This window comes from Corvus moneduloides, chromosome 9 (genome assembly GCF_009650955.1).
Source record: "Corvus moneduloides isolate bCorMon1 chromosome 9, bCorMon1.pri, whole genome shotgun sequence".
Classification (NCBI taxonomy): domain Eukaryota; kingdom Metazoa; phylum Chordata; class Aves; order Passeriformes; family Corvidae; genus Corvus; species Corvus moneduloides.
The window spans coordinates 7,613,156-7,629,618 of NC_045484.1; the positions used below are offsets into that span (position 1 = coordinate 7,613,156).

Sequence of the window (16,463 nt, forward strand, 5' to 3'; positions counted from 1 at the left end):
CTCTCCAAGGCCTCCGGTTTTGTTTTAGCATTTTGCTCCAATGGCATTTTCTTATTCCCTCTTAACATGATGGATGGGACTGGTCTGGACTCCTTCAAACACTCCCTGATCCTTGGGAACTTGGGGGATGTGTGCGTATCTCCAGCACAAAGAGCACATCTGTGCTGACCTTACATGCTAAGAAATCCACATTATCTAAAAGAAGCAAAATCCAGAATGATTGGCCAAAGCTGTTGGTCAGTGTGACTTGGGGTGCAGCTCCCCTTGAGCTTTCCGTGAAAAAAGACCTGTCTTTCTGTGGTTTGAATGGATCCAACTTCAACTCCCAGCTAGCTGATTTTGTGCATTTGCCTAAAGTCAGAGCCTTTGATGTGAGGAAGCTCTTCCCAAGTCCCTGAGCTGTGGACAAGTGCCCACCAAGCCTGCTCTTTGGATAAGCTAAATACAGAGAGTTTGTTTTAACCTCTGGGATGTAGGAGTCTGGGGAAACTGCCTCATGTTCTTGTTCATTTTTTTCTGAACTGTTTTCTGTTTCTTCTTTGAAGTGTATGATAAAGCAGGACATGTTCTGTAGGAATGGGTTGTGTTGGTGGTGATTTCAGTAGTGCTGTGGTTTGAGGTAGTGTCACCTTTCTGTTTTGCTGCACATTGCCCGGGACCACACTGTCTTCACAGTGTCCTTTGAACTGACACCTTGCAATGCCTCCAGGGTCTTTTTAGGATACATTTCTGCCTCCTGGCAGATGCAGTTTCTGTTCCTTTTTCCTGTGAGAGGCTGCTTGGCCAATGCCATATAAAATCATCCTGAAATGAGTAGATGCCAGATTCCTGTACACTTGGCCTGGATAGCAAATACTATTTTTTTTTTTTTCCAGCCCTGCATAAAAATGAGCACTGCTGTGCTTCCCTTGCTGGGGTTTCCTGGAAGCACAGTGGCTTTCTGTCATCTGTCTCTCATTGCTTCATCTCAGGCTCTGCTGCTGAGGTAGATTTCAACCCCTCTTTTCTAACTCCACCTAAAATCTTGGTACTTTTTATTACTTGGAAATTTTTTCTATAATTCTGTCTAAATCTCTCCAAAGGACATTATTCTTGTTGCCTTTAACGTGTAGAATTTAGTGAATGGGTTTTAATACCTGCATTAGTTATTGTTGAAATAGGAACTGTGACGCGAGAGTGATATGAATAATTACCTCTTTTCTCCAGTTACAACCCAGAAACATTGTTGAGCACTGCCAGCATCTAATGAGCCCCACAGGGCTGGCTTGTTTCTGATGCAGCAACCATTTAATGCTGCTGCTCATTCATTCTTTATTAATTGTCTGAATTTCATAATTGCTGATTTAGTTACAGTATTACCAGCCTGCCTTCCTTGGTGTGTCACTGCTTCTCTGCCTGGCTATTCTCATTTGCCTTCTCAACTGGTCTTACTCAAGCTTTTTATGCAACAGTGAGAGAGCAGCTTTGTGGTGAGCAGTAAAAAAAATACCAAAATAAATCCTGTATTTCACAACTTGGGGCGTAAATATCACCATGCTGTGATTTGGCTCACTTTGCTGAGCTGACACCTTTCTGAAGTGCTGTGTGGGTATCTTCTTAGGGTGCCCCTTGCTTTGTCACCTGCCCTCAGGGTGGAATTGGGGTGATTTTGTGCTCTTCTGCCCTGCCTTCAACCCATCCATGTGGGCAGGGATTACCTCAGCTTCCTCGAGGCAGGGTCTATCTTTGAAAGGATGCATTTGGGGGAGAGAGCTAATCTTGAACACAGAAATTTTGTTTTCCTTCTCAGGTGGAGGAGGGTGCTGGGCTGGACATTGCCTGCACTGCTCAGTCCTGGGGTCCCCCGGGGCATCGGGACTTGCTGGTGCCAGAAAGGGTCAGGAGTTTATTAGGGATCACTTTGTAAAGGGGCATGACTGAACTGCTGCAAATGGCAATGCTGCCCTTCAAGCCAAGCTTGTTCTAGCACATGGGCTCAAACCCGCTCTGGGCTGGATGAACAGAGGCCATTTCCAGGCTCTTGCAGTTCCTTACCTTCCTCAAAGGGCGGTTGCACCAAGCAGCTTGTGCTGCCTCAGCCTGCGTAGGTCAAACCAATGCATGTCTAATTAAAAATACCACAAATTCCAGTCAGATGTGGGCTTTCCAAGGAATGCACTTCTGCTTATTCTAGCAACAGGTGGTAAATATTAAAACATGTACAGCTCATTTCTGGTGTTCTCCCTCCCGGACTGTGAAAAGCAGTGCGAGAGCGGTGCCTGCAGATGCACACAGAGCCCGTCCTTGTTTTCCTTAGCTGAAGGAAGCAGCTCCAAGCCCGGCTGTTATTTTTATAACCAGTTTGACCAGTATCCCACATGCACCCACGCACCGGTTCATTCGCACCCTGGCTTGGTCATCGGCGATGGCAGCATGTGAAGGCAGGGGGGAGCTTGCCACCTCCCACACGGGTCCAGTTCATGCTGTTATCACTTCCTTGGCTTTCTGAAAGGAGTTTGGAGATGTTTTCAAGGCTGGGGGATAGCGTGTTGCATGGTGTCCACTGACCTTCATGCCTGGCTGAGAAGTGCCACTTTTCCCAGCCCATAAGCACCGTACTCACTGCATGTGCCCGGTCTGGAGGAGAAATTATATGGCTGGGGTGGGATGGGATCCCCAGCTTTCTTTCATAAGCTTGGTATTAGTGAAGGCCTCGTGGAGTGAACAGTAACACTTGCACGAGGACCTTGATGGCTTTGGTGAGATGCTGGTAGAACTGAGGGGTGTAGCCGGGAAGCATGCTGCTGCTCCAGCACCTGCATCCCTCATGGCACAGTGCTGCTGCATCCCTCATGGGCACACAGCAAGCTGCTGATGTGTCTCAGGCCTCCTTTGAACCTCTGATTTAAAGGTGTTAAAAAAAAAAAAAACAACAACACAGAGAGGTATGAAATGCCTGAGGATTTCTTGTAAGGGAGATAAATCATCTTGCAAATGGAAGTCTTCAAAAGAGGGGGTTAGCATAAGCTGTTGCCTGTTAACTTTCTCCATTTAACCCTGTGACTGATACTGATTTAATTCTTACCAGTTCTGATTTCTCTGAGTTTCCTGTGAAACTGCTTCTGCTGCAGATGGCTCGTGAGTGTGTCCCAGTTTGCCACCTCAACTTGTGAAACTCGGAGGTAGTGAGGGGAGGTTGGAGGAAGCGGATGGAGGCAGCTCTCTGGGAGGAAATAGCAAACCGAGCAGAAGGCATTTATTGTGAAGTAGTCAATGTTATTGGAAAACATATTTTGTGTGATAGATGGGTATGCTGCAATCCTGGGATGGTTTTGAAGCAGCAACCTTAACTTTGCTCTGCTGCTCTCACAACATGGGTAATTTTAGCCTGATTCCCATTTATACCCATTGGTACTCACAACCATCACAGACGGTTACCAAAATTAAAACTGAAGTTGGATGGGAAAATAGGCACTGACCTTGTCAGTGCAAACCAAAATCATATCTATTTCAGACAAACACATGTACCTCAGAGCCACATTTCCCATATGTGCAAATGCAAACTCCAAGGAACTGTGGAAGAGTTTTAAAAAGCATCATCATTAAGCCCAAGAACAAGCATCCAGTACTTCATTATTCCTCGTCTCTTCCAAATTACTGTGCCTTTAAATTTAAGTCCAGTTCATGCTAAAACCACCAGCCACGGGGTGTAGGCAGGAGGACAGGGCAAATTTAATGCTGGTGAGTAGTTTAAACCCAAACTGTCAGGATGGCAGAGGTGTCTGGCATCTTTGGCCATGCCATGCTGGCAGTCTGCTGATGGAGCTGGTGGGAGCCTTCATCCTGGCCTCAGATATCTCCATGTTTCTGTGTCGCACAATGGGATCCATCCCTGCTGCAAGTGTGAGTGCCGCAGGCTGGTTTTGTCCTCGGTTTTGGTGGCAGGAGCGGGGAGCCCAAGCAAAATCACCACACCGAGGAGATCCCCAAATTTTCCTGCTTTTCTTGTCTTTTTGTATCCCAGTTCCTGGAGGGAGCAGGAAGGTGCTGCTGGCATCCCATGGCAAGTGTCCTGCTCATGTGTGGAGCATTGGCATGGTAATGGCCAGATTTACAGATGCACAGAGGAACTGGGGTGCAGTGGGATCCCATGGCCCCAGTGAAGGGTATGGGGAGTCCTCAGCCACAGGCAGCAGCACAGCACTTCGGTAGGGTGGCTTAAAGCAGCCTTTTAAAAATGGGTTTTAGTCCATTTATTGCTGATCACATTAGTAGGCTAAGCAGGTATTTCAGTGTGCTCCCCTCCAGCAAGCCTGATTCCCCTGAGGGCATAAAGTGCAGCCCAGAGCAGTGGACTGTCAGATATTCTGAAGCCTTGTTCAGAAATGCCTTTCAGATGAAGCTGTCTGCCCTCCTGGGAGGTGCCCTGCTTTCCAGCCACTTCATCCCCTAACATCTGCTGCTGCTGCCCCAGTAGGGCCGGAGGAGACATGGAGCAGGGTAGGCTGGCAGGTGCCTTTCTGTTTTGGGGGCAGCAGCCTTCAGCAGAAGGGAGTGATGGCTGCTCCATAGCTGGGGACCCTGCTGGCAGGAGCCTGGCTCTCTGCTGCCCTACCCTTCTGACTGTGGGGAGAGGCAGTGCTGCCTCTGCTCCCTGCCCAGCTGTCTGCTGGACACCACACAATATCATGGCTTGGATGGTTGCAGACTCTTCTGAACTGCAAGGCTGCTTCTGGCCAGGTTCTATCTGTTTGCTACTGGGCCAAAGCTGTATTTTAAATCATTCCCTTCTCTCCAGTGCTCTTTCCTTTCAGGCTCAAAGGTACACTTTTCCTCCAATTAACCAGGAAGAAAAAAGAAGGCATGGGGTGTTCTGGCTGCAGTCTGCTCCTGGTGCTTTGGCAGAACCCCGGCACTGAGCTCTCGGTGTTGGTTACCCCACAAAGGGCTAGCAGGAAGCCAGTGCTGCCTTCCTGCTCCTCCTGCTCTCCATGCCCATCCCCAGGGTGGCTTGGCACACCTGGCAGGGAAAAAAGGGCCTTTCCCTCACAGGTTCCTGTTCCCCCACAGCCCGCAGGTGGCTTCTGAGTCATTCCAGGGCACTGGGGTTGGTGCCATTTCTTTGTGTGGTTCAGTAAAGCAAAATCCTCGTGCCCTGTGTTTGCTATTCCTCCCAATTACAGCTATTAGGATCCCAGCAAGGTTTCTCAGCCTTCCCTCCTGGGAAGCTCCTGGACATTTCTGGGGTTTGCTGCCATTCCCCATGTTTTCAGCAGTAGGAATTGTGAGGTATGTGCTTCCCCCCAGTTGTTAATTCTGGCGCCGTGGAGCCTGTGCCGATTGAACTCAATCCCGGCTGTCATTTTGTAATAAGTTAATTCTTCATCAAGAGCACTGCAGTGCTCCTCCCCCCAAGTGCTGGGAAAGCTGGCGCTGATCTGGCACGTCTGTCATTAGCCCGGGCTGACCTGGGGTTAAAGTCTAACTCTGGAGGTATTTTATGAGCTGCTGTGGCAGCCAGCTGCGAGGAGGAGCTGCCGTGGGAGCTGCGGGGGCATCGCCACGGGCAGAGCAGCTCAGAGCTGAGGGTGCTCCCAGCAGGGTCCTGCCCAGCCACCCCTCTGCATTCAACACAGGTGGCTCTGGGGCACCCAGCTTTGCTCACAGTTTCATGTCCTTTCTGGATAAACACGTAGAAATACAGCTTGCTGGCAAAAACTACATCCTCTTCTACGCTTTTTCTTACTGCAGATTTTCATCTCCTGCCTCCCAAGCTAGCAGAGCAGCAGTGAGTTCTGTAGGAATTGCTTTTTCCTTGTTAATTGAATTCTCAGAGCACTGCTCTTTCCCCAATACAAGGTACAAGCTTGTAACCTTTTTTCCCTTTTTAAATTTTTTTTTTTTTTTTTTGAGGAGGGGGATAGAGGGTGGAAGGGGACAGGGGCAGCTCGATGCATTTAGAGCAACTTCCTTTAAAAAATATTCTCTTTATTTGTATTCTGCTGGCACAATGTGACCATAAAGCATTCCTGGTACTTTCCCTTACTTATGGACAGTGCTAGTGGGCAGACTTAAATCTGTACCTGAGGCAGTTTAGATGGGCTGGAATGAAATGAGGGCATTTTTATTCAGGTTAACATTTTTCAGATGCTTGTGAATGTGGGGGGGATGATGGATCTAGAAAGACATCATCTCTCCTCCTCAGTGTCTGATCTGCCTGACCTTGTGTGCAGCGCGTGGTTACAAGTTTCCTCACACTTCTGCTGTGCGGAAACATGCCGACAGAGATGGATACCATCTTTCTAGGGATGCTGAGTTTTCCCTGCTTTTCACACTTACCCATCTCTCTTGGATTCATACATAATTTTACTCCAAGCTGACAAGGTTACATGCGCTCTCTATTAAGCAACATATGTTACTCCGTTCTCCAGAAAGGGCAATTTTAATACTCTGCCAGTAGGAATGTGTTGCGCAATGATGCATACACCAGCTGGCTTCTTTTCCTTCCAAAGTTCTTTAAATACTGAACTCTGCACAAAAGACAGATGTTGAAAATAGACTCCCACTAACCCGAGGTCGACAGTAAGGCTCCTGTGCTCTGATGGAGTGGATGTTTCTTTTCCATTTGAAAAGATAAGTATGTTTTTTTGTGGGCAGGGTAAAATTAAAGGACAGTCTATTCACTTAGCTGGTTGGATTTTATGAGTGATCTTATATTTCTTTTGCGTTACTGAGACCACCTTTGCCTTTCTTCTTGAATAGTCGTGGGGCTTTTCAACTGATGTATCTCAGATGTCCATTTTCAGTCTTTGGTCAAAAATTTTAATGCAGCTCTTATAGCTTCAGTTGGAGACCAACTGTGGAGCTGTGCAAGTCCAGGAATGGATAATTTTGCTGTGTCCTTTCTCTGTGTATTTCTCTGAAATTAGTTCTTCTCTTTCTTCTGGCATTTTCACATTGCTATAAACAAGAATTAATATAATTAACCCAAGCCTGCAGTATTATTACAGATATTTAAAGATCCAGAAACATGCCCAAGATGAGCAAAATGGGTAGAAGGCTAAGAAAGCGCTTCTGTTACGGCTTTTAATTGGTTATAAGTAGTACAGTGAAATGCTACATGATGTGAAACCAAAGGGGATCATGGGAATGCTGTGCAAATCCTCTTTCCTTTCTTGATTTCAAGCTGGATAATTATTTCTGTATCAGTTCTTTATTAAGCTGTAGGCTAGGATTCAGCTCTCCAACTGGAGCCATGGGTAGCTGAGCTTATCATGTGTGAAATGTGTTTTTTCTCCTGAAGCAGTCACCAAATGACAATGCAGTGCCCAGCGAGTGTGGGGTAAATTGCTGTCACCCAGCATACAGAGACACTCCTATTGCGCATCTTTGGAAAATGCAGGATATATTCCCAGCAAGGATTGGGTGGCAGTGGCCCAGTGTCTCTGGAAACGTGGGTTTTCTTTTCCTGTGGGTCAGCCACTTGTTGTGGATACAGCAGCTGCGGCTGTGGCTGTGCAGACCATCTCAGCGCCCCTGCGGTAGCATTTCCAACCCTGCCATCATCACCTCTGCTCTCTTCCCAGCAGCAGGAAAAGCTAAAATCCTAATGCTTTGCAACCCTCTTAAGCTTTCTCTCTTTGTTTTGCAGCAGAAAGAGGAATGTTGACGAACATGGGCAGACACAGCAGATCTCTGTGCCTGGGCAGAGTTGTCATCAAGAATAACTCCAAGCCAGGGAGGTCCTGATCAGTTGTACAGAGATGTTCTTCCATGGCCCCATTAAGTAAAGGGTTTTGGTTTCATCCCTTACAGTCTCTGTGGCTCAGATCTCACTTAGAGGAACTGCACAAAGCTGACACTCCCTTAGACCAAATTAGGCAGCCCCTCAAAATCAGCAATGGCATCTCCTAGCCTGTGGGACCCGGGATGCTTTCCCTGCACGGCCCCGGGATGTGAGAGGCAGCGCGGCTGAATTGCTGTCTTATTGAATCCTCTTCCTTGCTAATTTGTTATTAAATGACGGTTAGTGTTTCATTAGAGGCCCAGTGGGCGCCAGTTCATTAGTGTTTTATTGGCTGGAGCTGCGCTTCGGAGCATGGGAAGCGTGTCCCGGAGAGCCGCTGGGCTGGTTGGACTGATTGCTCTAATGAGCCCTGGGTGGGGTGGGACGGGCAACAGCTCTCTGAGCACATGGCTCAGGCTTGCAAAGGAGCTTGGCTCTCCAGTCGGTGTCAGGATAAAGGCCTGGATTTATGGAAGGGCTTAACAAATCTGTCTGCTCGGTCCTTCCGAGAATTTGACTTCTTTGCTTCCGTTGGCTTTTGCTGGAGTTTTGCCATGACCCATCAGCACCAGGGGGCTTTGGCTTCAGCGTGGCAGAGGCACAGCAGCTCTTCCCACAGCATTCCCCCCTGCCAGGCTCAGGGCGAGCCTGGGCAGAATCCTTTGCCTGCAGCCAGGGATTGTGGAAGCCTCCCCGAGGAGCTCTGTGTGATTCTGTCCCTGAAATGTGCCAGGGCTGGGTAGCATCTTTGCTGAAACCTCCTGGCCTGTCTGCATTGCTGTCCTGGGGCTGTTACTCTCCCAAAAAACAAGGCTAAAAATAGTCTGTCTCACCGTGAGATATTTTTCACTCTTCCAAGACCACATTAGTTAGCACTTGGGGTAGCCTGGAATAGAAACCCCACAGCACCAGGAGCTCGGAAATGCAACTGGATGTGTATAATCAGTGATCGTTAGGACCAATAAATCAGGCAGCAGCACCCAAGGTGCCACGCAGTCACCCTGGATGCTGCAGAGAGCATGGAGCTCAGCCTGCAGCTCCTGGATTACATGCAGAGCCTCAGAAAGGACTGGGTTAATTACTCCAAGGTGTAGTCAGGCTCACCTTTTTAGGGCCAAATCAAGACATTTCTTCAGTGTTAGGTACCAGGCACCGGTCTAGTGTCCTGACAAGACACAAAGAATGGGCTCTTGAATGCAGTTTCATCTCTGCTGATAACGATGGGTTTGGGCCTTGGAAACCCACACTGGTGGGTTCTGTGGTGAAGGACTCTGGTGAGACCCTTCTCCATGAGGAATAAGCCATGCAAGCAGCATGTTGGGGATGTGCTGGGGGCTTTGAGGCTGACCAAAGCCATGGTGGGAGCCTGAGCTCTGCTTTCTGCACCCCATCACCATGGCTTCAGCCCCAGTGTGGATGGGCTTGCCTGCTCTGTGCTCGGGGGAGGGCAGAGCTGTGTTCCCCGCACTCTTTTCCAAGCCTTCTGAATCTCCCATCCCCTTCGGCGACTTTAAAATGGCTTTGAGGAATTGTGCTTTCAGGTCTCTTATCATTTGATCACAGGTCAGGGCCAGCAGCTTTTCCTGCCTGCTGGCTCTGGCTGCCAGAGTTAATAGATCACGCGGTGCTGGAAATGTCACAGCGGAGCTGGCGCGGGCCGGAGGCAGGGCACTGCTCCCTCTGCAGAGACACTGCTGAAATAATGAGAGGATAAATCAAATCCCTCTTCTTCAGGCAGGCGAGGTGCAGGATGCAGGTCTTTTTCTGGGCACAGAGGGTCTGTCCCCATGGCTGTGCACAGCTCCTTGCAAGTGGGACCAGCACATCGGGTGCCTGATGTGGCTGCACCTGTGGCAAACCAGTTATGGGACTCCTCGAAAGTCCCACAGCAGGATCAGCCCAAATGGCTTATTTAGCTATTCCTCTGCCAGCCTTCTCCCCGCTTGTAAGACTCTAAATGCCAGAGTGGGTGGATTTGGGGGGAATCTCATTCTCTCCCCAGGCCAGACCAGAGCTTTGTGTTTAGTCACTGATCTTTGGAAATTCCTGTTGGGATTTTTTCCTGTCCAGTGACTTCTAATTGAAGTGGGTAATTGCATTATCCTATCTCCCCTGGAGAGGTTCACAGAGTCCTCAGCAATCATCTTCAGTTTTATACTGAGCCCAAAAATACCCAACTCAAAATGCCATTTCACTTTTCAGAGCTCAGCAATGGCCACAAGCCAGCGGGGCAAATGCAGCCAGGCTGCAGATCCCTGGGGGCTGGCCGGGCTGGGGGGGTGGTGGTCCCTCTGCGGGGAGGCACAGCCCTTCAGAGGGGCAGAACAAATGCACAAGCTACCATTCCCAGCAGCACTCTGAACTGGGCAAAGTGCTATCCACATCCAGGGGCTGGATTGCTTCGATGTGTGCTCCTCCAGATGCTGGGCTCGGGGACACTGCAGGGCAGAAAGACCCCTTGTCCTGTCCTAGCATGGATGCTAGGTTGATGTGGGCATGTGGGATCAGGAAAACCTGTCCCTGTCCCTCTTGCCACTTCCTATTGGAGCCTCTTCAGCCCTCCCTGGGGCTGTGCTGGCCCAGGAAGGCTAATTCAGGTGTTTTCTTCCATCTCCTGCAGTATGAGTTCAAAGCCAAGAATATCAAGAAGAAGAAAGTGAATCTCATCGTGTCGGTGGATGGCGTGAAGGTCATTCTGAAGAAGAAGAAGAAGGTAGGCAGCACTGGCCACTGGAGCAGCAGTGCCTCAGCAGCAGAACCCCTCCCCTCCTGGTGCAGGGACCTGCAGCATCCTTGAATTTCTGGGAAAATCTGGTGGGCTGGGAGAGGGAGCGATGGACTGGGGTCAACCTCATGTGAGTCATGTTCCTGCAGGGTGGCTGAGCCAGTCCTGGAGCAGTGTAGAAGGGGCCCAGGGAGTCCTGTGGGAGGTGATGTGGGATGTGACTGGTCCCCAACAGGACCTGACCCTTGGCAAAGGGTTTCAGGGGAGCAGCAGCAGAGCTGTGACAAGAGCTTCCCAAGTCTGTCCCTGGACTGTCTCTGCCCTGTCCTTGTTCTCAAGGACAGCATCTGACGTACTCATTTTCAGCTTCTTTCATTGCAGAAAAAAGAATGGGCCTGGGATGAGAACAAAATGCTCGTCATGCACGATCCCATCTACAGGTGAGGCTGCTGGGTGAGGGAACGGAGACTTGTGTGGCTCTGCCATGCCACTTACCCACACCACACCAGCACTGTGCTGGGGACCGGAGAGCTGCCACCATCCTGTGGAGGGCAGCTCATGGTGCTTTCCAAAGTCCCTGGCTCTCCTCTTCCGTCTTGTTCCCAAAAGCCAATAGCAGGGGGTGTCTGTCCCAGGGAGGCCAAATTGGAGTGAGAGAGGCCCTCAGCTGTGCTGGGGAGGGGGTGGCAGGCACTGGGCAAGGTGGCCAGCTCTGTGAGCAGGCCGGGGGTGAGGTTTGCTTTTCTCCATCCCCAGAGGGCTCCTGGGCCACTGGTTCTGTCCCTGGGGGCTGAGCAGAGAAATCCAATGCTGCCTTTGCAAAATGTTTGCTGCTGCTGAATCAGCAGGCAGATTTTCCCAACTGAGGTAAAACCACTGCCAAAAAAATTTCTGATGGGCTTTAGCAGGGATGTGCTGCAGAGGTTGGGCATGTGCCAGCACCCCGTGCCACGGGAAGCATTGGTTGTGGCCTTGGCCGTCTCCTGGGCATGTGGGTAATGTGTATGCTTATATCGTCCCTTCCATTCTGTCCTTGCAGGATATTCTATGTATCTCATGACTCCCAGGACCTAAAGATCTTCAGCTACATTGCCAGGGATGGGTCTAGCAACGTCTTCAGGTGCAACGTCTTCAAGTCCAAGAAGAAGGTAAAGATGTCGGGATGCAGATCTCATCCTGGTGTGCTCTCAGTGGAGCAGCTGGGGCAGGACTCCATGGCAATGCACTGGAGCTGGCAGCCGGGGCACCCTGGTGATCTGAGACCCTGTGGCAGCACAGAGACCCCTGAGAGCTGTGCCAGGCTGGGGGGTCACCGTGCAGAGGCAGCCCAGCTGAGGTTACATTCCCCCTCTCCTCTCCTGTCCTTGCCTGCCGCAGAGCCAAGCCATGCGCATCGTGCGGACGGTGGGGCAGGCGTTCGAGGTGTGCCACAAGCTGAGCCTGCAGCACACCCAGCAGAACGCGGACGGGCAGGAGGACGGAGACAGCGAGAGGAACGGAGATGACCTGGACGTCCCAGGTATTCCGCAAAGGCGGAGCTGTGGGGTGGCGTGGGGCTCCCGGAGCCTGGCAGATGGGGTTTGCAGAGGCACTGTCTTCCCGTACTGCTCCTTGCTGGCTGGCACCTCTGGGCAATGGATTTGCACAGCAATCTGGCTTGCTGTGCTTCAGGCTCAAGCTGCAGTCTTGCCCAGCAAGGAACCTTCTCTAGGTGTTAGCCATGATCCTCTCAGACATCCCCCTTGCTGGGAGCCCATTAGCAGTGCCTGGGACTCTGCTCTGTGCTTGGCTGCACACACTGCAAACATTCCCTCGCTACTTCGGCACAAGAGGCCCCAAGCCCAGATCTTGCTCTTGTCCTGAGGCACGCCTGGGTCTGGGGCCAGCTCTCTGCAGTTCCCTGAATGGACATAGCCATGTTCGTGGTCTCCCATCAAGCTGTCAGGGCTGCAGGCAGGCTGCAGACCCCACTTCTTCACAGCCCTGTGGGTAGAGGGTGCAGGGATGCCTGGCTGGGGGGCTGCTGGTCCAGCCCCATCACCCTGAGCTCTGCAGGGTCCCGGGGAGCAGCCCCGCTCCTTGGTGCCGGTGCCTGTGCTGGAGGGGAGGCAGATGTTTTACGAGAGGTTAGTCAAACCCTTCCCTTGCCAGGTGGGACACTGGCAGGTCCTGCTGCCTGTCTGTGTGTGGACTGCCTGCCCTGCCCTGCCATGCCATGCCATGCTGTGGGCTGGATCCCCCCCATCCCAACAGGAGCAACCTGGGCTGAGCTGCGGTTTCCTGCTTGCCTCTGTGACCAGTGCTGTCGTGATGACCTAATCACTGGGCTGCCCTGGACCGGTCATTGTTTGGTTTTCCTCTGCACAATGTCCCAGCCACGATATGCAGCTCCCTGGGGATCCCAGAGCATCTGGTTTTTGTTTTTCTTTCCCGTAATCTCTTGTTTACCTTTCTTCAGCTTTATCTGTGTTTTCTGTTCTTGATGGCCCGTTTGTCCCACATCAGGGCTTTTGGCTGCCGTTCCCCAGGTTTGGTGTGCTGGGGCTGGGTGTGTTTTTGGCTGCAAGCCTCCTCCTGAGCAGCAGCAGGAAGACACAGCCGTGTTTCTCTGTACCTGCTTTCCCCCGGGCTGGAGGGTGGGTGGCATGGGGGCGGTGGGGACCGACTGTGGCACTGTTCACAGCCGTGGGTGAACAGTAGTGAGCTGCAGGTGCAGGCAGGCCGTGCCCTGCCCTGACGCTGCTCCCACAGCCTGTCGCCTCTCCGGTGTGGAGAGAGCGGCCGCTTCGGCTGAGGAGACCGACATTGATGCCGTGGAGCTGCCACTGCCCGGAGCTGACATCCTGGACTTCAGCCGCGGCGTGACCGACCTTGATGCCGTGGGCAAGGAGGTGGGTGGCCACACCGAGCCCAGGGTCCCTGCCCTCTGCTCTCAGGGGGTGGCACGGCCCCAGCCCCGTGACTCTGGTGTGCATCCCGAGGGCTGGGGGGTCGGGAGGGATTGTGCAGCATTCCCCAGCTCCCAGATCAAAGCCATCTGCCGCTGCAGGGCTGCCCTTTGGCTCGGGGCCCAGGGCACTCCTGGAGAGCGCTGTGCCGAGGCTCAGCTATGTGCAGCCACACGGAAAGCGTTTGGGGCAGAGCTGATAGGGATTTTTTTCCACTAAAAACACAAAAATAAAAGACTTCTTGATACAGTGGAAATTCCAATGGGAAGCGTCAGCCTTTTCAGGAATTTTCTACAAAACTATTTGGGTTGTTGTTGAAACTGAAAAGGTACTTTTTGCAAAGGTTGTCAGCACCGTTAGCAAAGTATGCTTTAGCTTTTGATGCAGCTGCTTCTTCTCTGGGTATTTTGGGGGGCTGCTCTGTGCAAAAGCTCGTGTGTGCCCAGTGGCTCTCTGAGGTGAGTGCCAGGGGATCACACTTTAGACATTGGTGTTTTGCAGAGCTGCCTCCACCCTGAAGATATCCTGACAGCGTCACCCAAGATGCTGCTGCCCTCATCTGCCCAGCTGCCCGACCTGGGAACACCCCTCTCTGCCCACCACCAGATGCAGCTTCTCCAGCAGCTCCTGCAGCAGCAGCAGCAGCAGACACAAGTGGCCGTGGCGCAGGTTCTCCCCTCTATTCTTTCCCAGGGGCAGTGGCAGGGCTGGGGCACACTACTGAGCCCCTTGGTGCTGCTGGAGTATCCTGCCTGGGGGCAGTGATGAAGGCAGGCAGCTCCATGGGGAGGGGGCTCCATGAGGTGCTTAGGTCTGCTTCCCACCAGGTGTCTTGGGCCTTTGGCTGCTGTGTGCTCGCCAGTGGCCTGCCCCAGTGACTGGTGTGCCTGGGCTGTGCAGCTGGCAGCTCACTCTCCATGCAGCTATTTCTCATTTAAGCAGCCCTGGCTGCTTTATCCAACTCATTACCTGAGCTTTACTTGTTCCCTGACCCCTCACAGAACTCTCTGCAATTCATCAACTTTCTTCCTGGCCTATGTGATGGGCTCCAGCAGCCTTTCTGTGCTGCCCCGGGGCTTTGCTCCGCTCGCATCAGTAAATCAGTATTTGTTGATCAGTTCCGGCTGAGCTGCTGCCTCCAGAGCCCACGTGCCTTTTGGGGTCACAGGTTGCCAAGTTTCTTTCCCCTCTGGAAGAAGGACCTGCATCCTCGGGGAATCTTTTATGTCTGTCCAAGTATAGTGTTGCTCACAATCCAAAAGGCTCCATGGTGCCTGCTCAGAGTGTAAAGTATTGCACCCCTTGCTCTTGGTCTGGCTTCACAGAAGGCTGTAAATTCCAGTCCTTGCCTGGCCTCCTGTCACTCCCAGGCTTGCTGTGCTTCAGCTCAGCTCTGCCCAGGGCCACTTTGCTGGCCACGTTTGGGCAGCACCTGCCTGCCAGCATACCTGGCACTGCCTCCTGGTACCCATCTGTGGGGGCAGGTGGCCCCCAGCTGGGCAGCTTTGGGGTCCCTGCTGCTGCAGCAGCAGCTCACAGTTTGTCAGGTACAGAGAGCTTCCTCTTCTTCCTCGAAGTCAGCTTCTAGTCCGAGGTAAAATAGCCTTTTGTGTTTGGTGGGGATATTTTTGTTTTCGGGTTATTTTTGTTTTGGGTTTTTTTGTTTAGTTGTAAATCTGTGCTTTCCTGGTTCCAGTCCTTGCTGGAGAGAGGAGCAGTTATAGGAGCCATGGGTGGGTGCCAGGAAGGGGTGCTGAGCCAATGTGGCCCCCAGGTCACTGCTATCCCCTTGTGCAGTGTACATTTCCAAGGTTCTCCTTGCTTGAGTGTGGATCAGAGAGCTGCCCTGGGCAGGAGCTCTTGGCTGTCTGCCCTCAGGGGCACGGTGCTGGGGACATAAATGTTTGCATATAGGAAGGTAGTTGTGCTGAAATCAATGGTGGTCTTGCCTGTGGGCTCCCTGCAGGCATTGCTTCCCAGAGCCAGGCTGAGCAGCCAGCTTGCACCCCCAGAGCCACCACCCCTCAGCAGCACTCTGCCATCTGTGGTACTCCAGCCCCTCCTTGCGACAGGGGCTGCTGGCTGGGCCCTGTTTCTGGGAAACCTGCCCAAAAAGACAGCTTTTCCAAGGCCAGCTCTGCTGCACGGCTGCGCCCTCGTGCACCTGCAGCACCATCCAGTCGGTCGAGCGTGTCTCCTCTGCTGCATCCATCTGGCTTCCTCCTGGGCTGCCCTTGCCACGCACATCCGCAGCTCATGTGCACAACTGTCAGTTCGGTCAGTGCTGCGCGCCTTGGCCTCGAGCTTTTCCATCAGGGAGGCCAGGGGACAATGTGCTGAGCCCTGGTGTGACACGGCCCACATTCTCCCCATCACATCTGCAGTACCCACAGGGAATGGCTGCTTCATCACTTCATGGGGTAGGACGCTGGTGAGCCCTGGGAGATGACTAGGGATGGCCGGAGTCAAAGCCCTCCACCCTTGAGCGGCATCTCCCTGTGCTCACCTGCTGTCTTCTGTCCCAGGTCCACCTGCTGAAGGACCAGCTGGCAGCAGAAGCAGCGGCACGGCTGGAGGCCCAGGCTCGTGTGCACCAGCTCCTGCTCCAGAACAAGGACTTGCTGCAGCACATCTCACTCCTGGTCAAACAGGTGCAGGAGCTGGAGCTGAAGCTGGCGGGGAACACGACCAGTAAGCGCTGCCGCCCCTTCCTCTCCCCTCGCAGCTAGCCAGGGCTGTGGGGGACGTGCATGTGGGTGTTTTTCTTGGGATTTTTCATGCATTTCCAGTCATTTTGTTCAGAGGGATATTTGTGCCCTTCTGGCCTGGCTTGTGTGTGTGCAGCAGGGTGCTTGCATGCAGCATGGGAAGGGGCTTGGGGAGGGCTGTATGGACAGGTAGTCGCCTACCTCCATCAGCTATACGTCTGCTTTCCCCAGTGGCTGCATGCTCCAGGCCAGCTCCATACCTGCCCAAGAGCCCCTACTTGACCTTCCTCTCCAGCAGATGTGGCCATCAGCTCCAT

The 16,463-nt window shown here is 52.3% G+C and overlaps 1 protein-coding gene across 9 annotated transcripts in view; it reads left to right on the forward strand.

Annotated features, from left to right (window-relative positions):
- The window catches only part of NOS1AP (nitric oxide synthase 1 adaptor protein), a 42,889-nt gene that overhangs the window by 18,896 nt on the left and 7,530 nt on the right, over positions 1-16,463 (forward strand). For 6 of the 9 annotated variants that reach the window (XM_032118006.1, XM_032118009.1, XM_032118011.1 and 3 more), the window contains 7 exons: positions 10,386-10,478; positions 10,857-10,930; positions 11,530-11,638; positions 11,868-12,009; positions 13,242-13,381; positions 13,940-14,107; positions 15,964-16,129. In XM_032118006.1, the coding sequence (XP_031973897.1) occupies positions 10,386-10,478; positions 10,857-10,930; positions 11,530-11,638; positions 11,868-12,009; positions 13,242-13,381; positions 13,940-14,107; positions 15,964-16,129 (892 nt within the window). The remainder of the gene's footprint in view (positions 1-10,385; positions 10,479-10,856; positions 10,931-11,529; positions 11,639-11,867; positions 12,010-13,241; positions 13,382-13,939; positions 14,108-15,963; positions 16,130-16,463) is intronic. The other 3 variants (XM_032118007.1, XM_032118012.1, XM_032118005.1) reach the window with 1 other exon arrangement.